At 43.1% G+C, this 12,233-nt stretch overlaps 1 protein-coding gene across 1 annotated transcript in view; it reads right to left on the bottom strand.

Moving 5' to 3' along the window:
• Positions 1-12,233, bottom strand: part of LOC147106169 (IQ motif and SEC7 domain-containing protein 3-like) — a 246,485-nt gene that overhangs the window by 194,256 nt on the left and 39,996 nt on the right. The window contains exon 2 of the mRNA XM_086009022.1: positions 6,262-7,343. Within this exon, the coding sequence (XP_085865148.1) occupies positions 6,262-7,343 (1,082 nt within the window). The remainder of the gene's footprint in view (positions 1-6,261; positions 7,344-12,233) is intronic.

The following is a 12,233-nucleotide window of genomic DNA, read 5'->3' as shown; positions in this document are numbered from 1 at the left end:
GGCCAGAATTTTGTCCACTGTCCCAAACTGCCATGACCCGAACGTATATCCTTGGGTCACAAGTCATTATGTATGCATAGCAGACACCCGGCAGAATCCCTGCCAGCATGCGCCCAGGCAGTTTCCAGGTGGTGCTGCTGCAGCGCCCAAAGAGAAGAGACCAGAAGAAGCAGCTCAAGTTCTTGTGGGCCTTCCCACCATGACTCTAGGAAGTACTGCCAGGATTCTCCTGGTGGTCCCGGGGAGCAGAGGTAAGGGGGCAGACAGGAAAGAAGTAAGCCTCACCTCCCCACTGGCATTTTCCTGGGGTGGGTGGGGAAGGGACAGAGGGCAGCCTTTCCAGTAGTGTTAGGGGAAGGAAAATCAAGATCGGGGTGGGGAGGCGGTGTAGTTCCCACAACCTGATTTTGCTTGCGTTTCTGCCAATGTACCAGCTGATCCAGGCTTGCGATTCCAAGGGGGTGAGAGAACAAGGTAAGAAAACAAGTTGAAAAAAATGGACGGTCCAAATTGGTTAGAATAGGTCACATTATTTAGGAATTAAGTAAAATGAAACACAAGAAATATAATTGAAGAAAGAAAATAAAGGAAAAATGGGATAGCAGAATTTTTCATTTTTATTTACAGTTTTGGTACTAATTTTAGTTGTATGGAGATACTATTATATTTATAAGCTACTGATGGCATCTAAGTAGCTTTGTTTCAGTAATATTAGTATTTGTTTCTGTGTCACGGTGTTTGAATTGAAAATAAAAATATTGCTGGAATTTCTTTTAAGCTGCTAGTGAAAGGTGAAGACAAAGAAACAGGACATTTCAACTGGCAGAAACCTACTTCAAACTCAGTCTCTGGAATAAGGTGTTAATTAGTCCACTTACTGCTGGAGCGATGACAAGAAATGAATTATTAAACAGACCATTAAACAGGATGCACAGACAAAACACAGTAGGAACTAAAAAAAAAGAGATCTATTGCTGGCAACTCTGTGATTGCCGAGAATTGTACATTAGTTTACCACTGTGTCTTCTTGCTATGGCAATTCTGGATTTTGGGAGAAGAAATGTTGAGGTAAAAGCTATCCAAGAGGTTGTCACGATGTTGTCTAAATGACAAACATAACATAGAAACATAGAAGATAGGAGCAGGAGTAGGCCATTCGGCCCCTCGAGCCTGCTCCGCCATTCAATGAGATCATGGCTGATCATCCAAACTCAGTACCCTGTCCCTGCCTTCTCCCCATATCCCTTGATCCCTTTAACCTTAAGAAATATATCTAACTCCTTCTTGAATATATTTAATGAATTGGCCTCAACTGCCTTCTGTGGTAGAGAATTCCACAGGTTCACCACTCTCTGGGTGAAGAAATTCCTCCTCATCTCTGTCCTAAATGGCTTACCCCTTATCCTTAGACTGTGACCCCTGGTTCTGGACTCCCCCGCCATCAGGAACATCTTTCCTGCATCTAGTCCTATTAGAATTTTATAAATTTCAATGAGATCCCCTCTCATTCTTCTAAACTCCAGTGAGTATAAGCCCAATCGACCCAATCTCTCCTCATATGTCATTCCTGCCATCCCAGGTATCAGTCTGGTGAATCTTCGATGCACTCCCTCCATGGCAAGAACATCCTTCCTCAGATAAGGTGACCAAAACTGCACACAATACTCAAGGTGTGGTCTCACCAAGGCCCTGTACAACTGCAGCAAGACATCCTTGTTCCTGTACTCGAACCCTCTCGCTACGAAGGCCAGCTACAGAACAGCCTTTTGGGAAAAATCCAAGTGCGACTGAATACAATTTCAAACACAGATCTATTTTATTTTTATTTCTATTTGACAATAACCACCACAACTTGGCAAGACTGTGGGAAAGAGGCTTGCAGGACTCAGTAAGGAGCTAGGTCAGACCATCAGCCACAATTAAGAGGGAGTGAGAATGAATCACACACCTGACAGATCAACAGGAAAGCTAGAGAGGACTTTTGTGCTACCTACATTATTAGTATGTAGATGGTGCACATCATTTCACAAGTTAGACTGTTAACATTGAATGCATAGTTTACATTCCATAGAAACGTAACTTGTTTAATTTGTATTGTCTCATATGAAAGAATATAAGAAATGTAGAAGAAAAGACCAATCATCCCATCAAGCTGATTTTTCACACAAGCCATGTACAGGTTAGATACCGAGTAAAGCCCCTCTATACTACACCAAATAATCCCAGGCCAGATACAGCATGGATTAGATGCAGAATAGAGTTGGCACTATGAATTTTCTATTTTCTACAATTACATTCTTGTGCCCACTCTGAGTGAAAATGTCCAAACTCAATTCATCTTGCATCTGACAGAGAAAAAAGTCATTCATGTCATCAATCAGACCTGCATTCAAGCCCAGTTCCCAGAGGTGAAAGGACAATGTTTTAACCCATTGCAAAACCTGATGGTATATTAAACACAAGACATGACCATTACCAAGGTATTTTTCATAGTAGATTGCAAAAAGATTCCCTTTGTAAGATAATCTACAGAATAATGGATTTCTGAGAGTAACTACAAGCACATAATCTCATTGAGAGGATCAGATAATTTTTATATGGAATAATGGGTCCATAAGGATGAGTTCAGGGGGAAAAATTTGGTTGATTTGCGCCGCCCGTTAGCGCCCTAAGAGGGCACTAATGGGACGCAAAGCAACTAGCACCCGGGCGCGGCGCCACTAAATGCCTCCCGCAAAATTCAGCAGGAGGTTAGCAGCGGCGGTAACCGTTAGCACCCTGCGGCGTTGCGCCGCTGGGGATGATGACATCGCTGTGCGCAGCTCCCCGCTCACGCCCAGGCTGTGATCTTCGGTAGCGCCCCCTGACTTACCGCCAGACGCTATGTCCGACAGGGTCAGGGGCGCCTACCTGTGGCCGGGGCGGCGCAAATTTAAGGGAAGGTGCTGGGCAGTCATGCCCCCATTGCTGTCCTCGGCCTCCTGTGCAGCACCCCCCACGGAATGCCAGCTGCGCTCTGTGAGCCCGGCACTTCTCTTGAATGCTGGGCTGTTTTGCAGGCACTTCGATCCCTGGTGGCCCAGCTGGGCCCCAGGTTGTGCTGCGCTAGGCCCCTCCCCTTTAATAAGGGGAGGAAAGCCTGTAGTACTGCAGCGTGACGTGCCACAGAGCGTGGCGCTGCGGCACGTAGCGCCGCGATATTCACTCACAGCGCCCCAAGAGGGAGGTGGGGCGCATTCAGTAGCACTAAAAGTAGGCGAAGTTAGTGGGGGCGCGACCCAATTTTTCCCCCCCAAGACTTTAATCTAATTGAGAGATTCAGATAGCTTATTATAGAGAAAAAACTGACACCAGCCATCTTTTTTTCCTTATTGTATCTGACTGCAGGGGGTCTGTTTCTCTACTGACTGATCCACATCTGCCCCAAACAATGAGGGGAATAAAGGTGAAAAACTGCATTGGTTGTTATGAGGTGATAAATGAGTTCTTCTGGCCAGTTTTTCTTAATGAAATCATTAATACATTCAAAAAGAATGTGGTAGCGAATTTTGTGAAAATAGTCCATTAGGATTAATTTCTTGCAATTAAAGTTCAAGTTGCATTATTGTGTAAATTTTAATTTAGATCAGCTACAAAGCAACAAGCAATGTTAAAAAATATTCTCACATCATCCAGAGGTTGCTGTAGGCTGAGCCATCTTTTCTGGCATCAGCAGAGTAGCATTGATATGTAGAGGAGGTTGCTTTATAGCTGCTATTTCCATTTAAAAGAAAGGAAGTAAAAGACAACAACCCAACACTGTGATGTTAGAAATAAAACTATATTTGTAGAGTCCATTTATCAAAATAAGCCATCAATACTGTAGCAGCTCAGTAATGATTGTGTCGTACGAGCACTAAGTAATGCTTCATCAAACTGATTGCATTAGACAGCTCTATTTGTTGCTTATTTTCTTTTATTAAGTTGCTTTCTATTTGAGCAGTACTCTGTGCCAGGATGCTGAATATGTTATTAACACTGTGCACTTGTTTGCCAAATGAATCTTTTTATTTGCACTGTACCCTGGTAAGCCATTTGCATGTTGAGCAGGTGGTAAGGGAGTTTTAAAAGGTGAATTGAAACAAGGTCCAAATAGATGGTGACAGTCTATTAGCAGTGAATAATGGAGGCTTAGTATGACACAAGATAAAACCAGATTGGGGCCAGTTTCCAAGTATGCGCTGACAGCAGGGACTCTCGCCCGCCAAAATTGTCAGCGCACAGCCCACATATTCCTGCCCATTGGCTTCAGTGCATGGAAAATTGTTGGAAATATGGCTGGTATTTTCTAATTTGTGTGTCTGTTTAAAATTATTCTGATTTACCTCAGAAACAACTTACCACAGAAATTTCATGTGGCCTTCCCTATAATAGGATAAAATCTGATTTGCATGCTAATGTGTTGTAGTCCCAATACAGAGATAAGGCTTATGTTCAGACCTATAGTGTGCACAGCACATCTTCAATCAATATTTTATGCAGAAAGAGAATCTTGTTTTATTTTATGGCCATTTTATTAAACTGGGCTTTAGTTTATAATAACCCCTTCAAAATCATATATAAAACACGCTAGAAACACTCAGCAGGTCAAGTAATTTGAAACGGTTACATGTCTTGTGGTACAACATGCAAACTTCCATGATGTTATGATAATTCACAAATTAAGACTGGCCAAAATTGGGTAATTTATAATGATGCTTCTAGTCATTTTTTCAGCATATTGTGCTTGGGATTTCTAGCAGAACATTGTGAGAATTTTGGTCTATCCAATTTGATTTTCAGATCTTACAGGAATAGTTTGCCTACAGTCACAGTCCCATTACTCAACCAGAGAGATGCATGTAGTTCATCTACAAATATTAGGAGTTCCCTTGTAGAATACTTACTTAAAGTGGAAGTGTAGTCTACCAGATTGTCTATAATGCTTCGATGTTATAAGGGGAGATATCTATACAGTTCCTGGTGTCCTTGTTACCAGGTTGAACTCTGATTATATGCAGTGTAGAAGCAGACTTTTTTTCACAGAAATCTGCCTCCCATGTGAGAACAAGTTGTACAGCAGTTACATCATGGATGAGGACTGCTGCCATTGACCCACTGTTCCTATTCAATATGTCACTGGAGCACATGTTATCACATCAGGGGGAGTACTTGAAAAAATATACCTGAATTTGCTAATAGCTGTAAACCATAAACACAGTAAAAAGAGGCAACTGAGAAGAACCAATATAAAGAGCTCCCTTTTAAACATTTTGGATTAAAGGGAAATTCAGTAGACGATCCTTCCATCTTGGGGGCTGTCACAAAATTACACAAAATTAAAAGAGGAAAAATAAGATAAGGCCGTTTTATAGCAATAAAAAACAAGCAGAAAGCACATTGATGAAAATAAGAAAATGCACAGTGGGATCAAAACTTGTATTCAACATAAAATCTTAAAAAGATAGTTAGTCACTTAAAGTTTACCAACTACATAACAAAGAAAGGAAAAATGAAAAAGGTTGAAAAGAAAACAATACAAACAAAACAGAAAAAGACAAGGAGGCCGATAATGAATAGGGGTGACGTCCGCTGTAGGTGCTCACCAGGAACCTCCGGCGTTAATAGGGGCTGATTTCTGAATAATGCCAGACTGAATCACCGGGGGTCCAGGCCTGTGTCTTGTCCAGGCCTGTGACTTGTCCTAGACTCCACAGGTAGACCCCACTTCCACCACAGGCAGTGAGAATGCCTTCTTTCTCTTGCCAAACTGGCCAGCAGACGGATTTTCCAGACCAGGACCGAGGCAACCCGTAGCCTAGGAGACCCCACGCTCCCAGCCACACCTCCTCTGAAGTGGTGACCTTGTTCAAGCCTGATGCAGCTTCTGCCCTAAACAAGGCCCTGCAAGAACTGTCAGTGAAGGCGGAGACTGGTTACGCCAGGTCACACCCTAATTCCCAGGCTTTCCATCGCACTCCTGCCTGACTTACAGCAGAGGTGTGTCAGAAAGCCCATGGGAATTTCAGGGCCATAAATTAAAAGAAAAACAACAGCAAGAGTTTTTGTTACAAAGTACAAATCAGAACCCAAAAAGCTCACTACTGTAGGCAGTATTTCAGTTTTGTGAAAAGGGAGGTTGTAGATATCTGCCCCCTGCAGGAGTCCCCCTGCCTGGACAATATTATGGCTCATGCGCTTCTCTAGACAAAACCTTGCATTCTGCTGCTGTTGGTTACTTACACGTTGAAAAGATTGAGGCCGATCCGGTAGAGACGTTTGCGGATGATGTCAGTGGAGAGTGTCGGTGATTTGCAGCTGCTTGGATTCTCGCAGTGGTACCTGGGCATGCTCAATATCATGGCGTGCAGCGCCTCTTTTGAAGAGACCTCTGATGGAGACTTGGCGGAGATGGAAGTTGTACTGCTGCTGCTGAGTTGTTCTGCATTGTCCAAGCGATTGGATTCCAACTGATTGGCCTGCATGATCCCATTGTTATGATCGATTTGAATCTTCTGCACGGTGACCTGACTCTGTCCCATCAACCCTCCTCCTAGTCCGTTTGAGTTGATATTGACATTCAGTTCCGTGAAAGGGTGATTGTTTTGAATGAGCATCTGTTCCTGTTCTAAAGAAGCATTTTGTGATTCTTTGTCCTCTTCCCCTGGACCATGATCATCTTTTGCAGCAGCACTCTGCTCAGATTCTGACTGAGCATTCTCACAGTTTGCCATGGCAACGGATGCAGATTCCAGCAGTGACGAAACAGACATGTTTTTGTTTTCAATGTGGAAGGTGACATCCCTGAAAGCCATCATAAGTGTACTGCCACTTCTTGCAAGGCCATCCTCCAGTTTGTCATCACTGCTTTCCTGTCCTGTTTTCCCCATCTCGCCTCCTGCTCCCTCCTGCATTGATGCGCTGCTGAAAGTCTCCGTGAATTGATAAGTACTGCCATCTTGCAGTGAACACATCGTCTTCAAGCTCCATGAGCTGAGTGCATCATCAATTGACTTGGCAAGTGACTTAACCTGCTCTGTGAAGGAGTCCTCGAGCTCAGTCAGAGCCCCACTGATACTAGCAGGTAAGGATGGAGACCGCACCAGTGGAATTCCTGCAAAGTTATACCCTTCCATTAAACTCTCGGCATTCTGTAACCTGACCTTTCGCAGAGAAATGCGCCTGGGCATGCGGCTTTCCAGCAAGGAATTCCGAATCTTTTCAAAGTTCTTGCTGAGTTGATACTGACGGAAAGCTGTCTGGATGGTGCAGGCAGCCCGGCGAGATACCAAATGGCCTCCATATTTGTGTTCCAGCATTTCAATCTGAAACAGGAGAGATATGGGACATCAAATGCCATTCTGACTGCAGCTATCCACATATAAAACTTAAATAACGGGGATACCACTCATTTGTATTAAAATCAATATACTGTATGAATGGGTAATGCCTCAGAACTCCCACCTTAGAGTTCAAACATTCACACACTTTCATTCATCTTACCTGGGGAAGCGGGAAAAGAACCCTCCAGGTTACCTCCTCTCAGAGCAAACTGGCTTCCCGATGAAACTCAATAACCAAACTATGCTGCTACACCATTGTATTGTAATGCTAGAACTCTATATAGCTCCACTGTAACTTTTCATATTTGTAATGTAACACGACAGCACACTCCAACTTACAAGGACTTTCCACAGTTTTCGAGCCTATCAACTCTCCAGCCTGATTTAGGATTGTGATTTCCTGCAGGCAGGGATTGCGGTGGAAGACTGTCAGTGTTTCCCAGCATTTCCCTTGCTTTGTTTCAACAGCTAATGAGAGAGAGCAGTGAAGTGAAAAAGAGAAATAGAAGGAAAGGGGCATAAAGAACGAGGGAAAAAGAGAAAATCAGGAAAGAGAGGATGAAGGAGAGAAGAATACAATTTATCAAAGAATACAATACATTCAGAGTGACAGCTTGGCTCAGTGGTAGTATTCTGTCCTCTGTCAGAAAGGTCCTGGGCTCAGACACCATTCCACGATTTGAGGACAAATCCAGGATGACACTTCAGTGTAGTATGAGGGAGTGCTACACATTGGAGGTTACCGTCTTTTAGATGAGATGTTAAACTGAAGCTTCATCTGCCTGTTCAGCGGGTTGTAAAAGATTTTACGGCACTATTTGAAAACGAGCATGGGAATTTTCCCAGTGTCATGGCCAACATTCATCCTTCAACCAACACCACCAAAACACATTTACTGATTATCATCTCATTGCTGTTTGTGAGGCCTTGCTTGTACACATTGTTGTTCTGCAGGCAAAGGTGGCAGCCAATGACTAAACTTCAAAATGTATTCATTTCCTTTAAAACACTTTGGGCTGGATTTTCTCAATGGAGACGTGTTGGAGGCAGGACTGCTGCTTGCCTGGTTTCAGTCCCGCCTCCATCAGCCTCTGGCCAACCAGTGGGATTTTCCCCTGATTGACCTTGTTAAGCCCGCCCGGCGGTCTCAGCAGGCCAATTAGGTGGAAGTCAGTGACAGAGCACGTCAACGTATGATGTGTCATCTGTCAAGAATTTTTGAAAGAAGAAATGTAATCGTTTGACAGCTCTGTGAAGCTGTCAAACACTGACATTCTGTGTAGTTTGATGAGACCTTATGTGCAGGACTCATCAAACCTTTCTACTTTGTAGAAATCAGATGACTGTTGGATCAGAGGATTCAACAGCCAGTCTGTGATCTCTACAATGGAGATGTCAGGACTCCGGCTCCACAGCGGCTGAAAGCTGTAGGCAGAAACAAAGGTAAGTGAACATTTTCTAACACTTTACACTCACCTCACATACTTACCACTCCACACTTGCACCACCCATCACTCACATCTACATCGCACTTTCAGACCCCTCCAACCCCCGCAGATCTCCTACTCGACTCCTACACCTTGGCGGGTTTCCCCGAGGTCGGGAAGCCCACACTTCGGAACGAAAAATGGGGATAATCCTATTTTCTGCCTGTTAACTACCTGTTAACAGGCAGTTAATAGGCTTTAATCCCTTTCCCGCCTCGAGGAGATGAGACCCGGGGCAGGACGGCTTTCCGCCTCCTGGCAAGAGGGCACGGAGGCGGGTTGGGGGTGGGTTTGCCACCTGCCCCTAAATTCTGCAACTTTCCCGGCAGTCCCGCCTCCATACTCGCCTCCTCGGGGCTGAGAAAATCCAGCCCTTTGTGACAGCCTGAACATGAAAGATGCAATAGAAATGCAAGTTCTTTCTTTCTAATGCTACAGATCATCATCATAACTCATGCAATCACACACGGTGCTGCTTTTAACCCGTTTCTTCCCTCAGGTATACAGTTCACAAATCAATACTGGGATTTTTGCTGGCTGTTGTGATAGCTATACTAAGATGCTGTGGCTCTCTATCGTTATACTGTAATGCTCCAGAACTATACTTTATAGTAAAAAAAAACAGGGGGGAGATGAGAATTTGGTTTACTCAGCGAGTTGTTTTGATCTGGTATGCATTGCTTCAAAAGGGTGGTGGAAGCAGAATCAATAGTAACTTTCAAAAGGGAATTGGATAAATACTTAAAAAGGAAACATTTTGCAGGGCTATGGGGCAAGAGCAGGGGAGTGGGGCTAATTGTTGGCTCTTTCAGAGAGCCAGCACAAGGACGATGGGCTGAAAGGCCTCCTTCAGTTTACTGTGTGATTCTATGATTCTATATTAAACAACTTTAAACTTTAAAGAGAGGGCTTTAAACTAATTAGTGGGGGGGAGGTTTCTAGAGAGCAAATCATAGAAATGACAACAGAGAAGGTCATAGACTTAGGTAGCAGTGGGGGAATTAAAAAACAGAATGTGTCAGGAAGGGACAGAAGGTATGGAGTAAAAAGTAAAGTACTAAAAAGGGAAAAAACAGGAACTAAGTGTTACAAAACATATTTGAAAGTTCTTTATCTGAATGCACGTAGCATTCGTAACAAAATGAATGAGTTAACGGCACAAATAATGACATATGGGTATGATCTTGTGGCCATTACAGAAACATGGCTGCAGGGTGACCATGACTGGGAATTAAACATACCAGGTTATTTAACAATCAGGAAGGACAGGCAGGAAGGGAGAGGAGGTGGGGTGGCTATGTTAATAAAGGAAGGAATCACTATAATACAGAGAAATGATATTGGGTCAAAGGAGCACGATAGTGAAACAGTTTGGGTGGAGGTAAGGAATAATAAGGGGAAAAAAACACTAGTGGGTGTAGTCTATAGGCCTCCGAACAGTTGCAACTCAGTTGGACGGAGTATTAATCAGGAAATAGTTGAGGCTTGTAATAAGGGAACAGCTATAATTATGGGGGATTTTAATTATCATATTAACTGGACAAATCAAATTGGGCAGAGCAGCCTTGAGGAAGAGTTCATTGAGTGTATTAGGGATGGGTTTCTTGAGCAGTATGTAACTGAACCGACCAGGGGGCAAGCAACCTTAGATTTGGTCCTGTGTAATGAGACAGGATTAATTAAAAATGTCCTAGTAAAGGATCCCCTTGGAATGAGTGACCATAACATGGTTGAGTTCCATATTCAATTAGAGGGTGAGAAGGTTGGATCTCAAACAAGCGTGCTGAGCTTGAATAAAGGAGACTATGAAGGTATGAGAGCGGAATTAATGAGAGTGGACTGGGAAAATAGATTAAAGGGTAAGACGGTACATGACCAGTGGTGTACATTTAAGGAGTTATTTTACAACTTCCAAAAAAAATATATTCCACTGAGGAAAAAAGGGTGTAAAAGAAAAGATAGCCATCCGTGGCTAAGTAAAGTAATTAAGGATAGTATCCGACTAAAAACAAGGGCATATAAGGTAGCCAAATCTAGTGGGAGGATGGAAGATTGGGAAGTCTTTAAAAGACAGCAAAAAATAACAAAAAGATTGATTAAGAAAGGGAAGATAGATTATGAAAGTAAATTAGCAAAAAATATAAAAACAGACAGTAAAAGTTTCTATAGTTATATAAAAAGAAAAAGGGTGGCTAAAGTAAATGTTGGTCCCTTAGAGGATGAGACCGGGAAATTAATGGTGGGAAACATGGAGATGGCAAAAACACTGAACAATTATTTTGTATCAGTCTTTACAGTAGAGGACACTAAGAATATCCCAACACTGGACAAACAGGGGGCTCTAGGGGGGGAGGAACTAAATACAATTAAAATCACTAAGGAAGTGGTACTTGGTAAAATAATGGGACTCAAGGCGGATAAATCCCCTGGACCTGATGGCTTGCATCCCAGGGTCTTGAGGGAAGTAGCGGTAGGGATTGTGGATGCATTGGTAATAATTTTCCAAAACTCACTGGACTCAGCAAAGGTCCCGGCAGATTGGAAAACTGCTAATGTAACACCATTATTTAAAAAGGGTAGTAGGCAGAAGGCTGGAAACTATAGACCTGTTAGCCTAACATCTGTGGTTGGTAAAATGTTAGAGTCCATTATTAAGGAGACAGTAACGGGACATTTGGATAAACACAATTTAATAGGGCAAACTCAGCATGGTTTCATGAAGGGGAAGTCATGTTTAACAAATTTGCTTGAGTTTTTTGAGGAAGTAACATACAGGGTGGATAAAGGGGAACCAGTGGACGTAGTGTATTTAGACTTCCAAAAGGCATTTGACAAGGTGCCACACAAAAGATTATTGCTCAAGATAAAAAATCACGGGATTGGGGGTAATATTCTGGCATGGGTGGAGGATTGGCTCTCTAACAGAAAGCAGAGAGTTGGGATAAATGGTTCGTTCTCAGATTGGCAACCAGTAACTAGTGGTGTTCCGCAGGGGTCAGTGCTGGGTCCCCAACTCTTTACAATCTATATTAACGATTTGGAGGAGGGGACCGAGTGTAACATATCAAAGTTTGCAGATGATACAAAGATGGGATGGAAAGTAGTGAGTGAGGAGGACATAAAAAACCTGCAAAGGGACATAGACAGGCTAAGTAAGTGGGCAGAGATTTGGCAGATGGAATACAATACTGGAAAGTGTGAAGTTATGCACTTTGGCAGGAAAAATCATAGAGCAAGTTATTATCTTAATGGCAAGAAACTGGAAAGTACTGTAGTACAAAGGGATCTGGGGGTCCTGGTGCACGAAACTCAAAAAGTTAGTATGCAGGTGCAGCAAGTGATCAAGAAGGCCAATGGAATGTTGGCTTTTATTGCTAGGGGGTTG

This window comes from Somniosus microcephalus, chromosome 16 (genome assembly GCF_052327205.1).
Source record: "Somniosus microcephalus isolate GS21.2 chromosome 16, FLI_Smic_1.0, whole genome shotgun sequence".
Taxonomy (NCBI): domain Eukaryota; kingdom Metazoa; phylum Chordata; class Chondrichthyes; order Squaliformes; family Somniosidae; genus Somniosus; species Somniosus microcephalus.
This window is presented reverse-complemented; position numbering and strand designations above follow the sequence as displayed.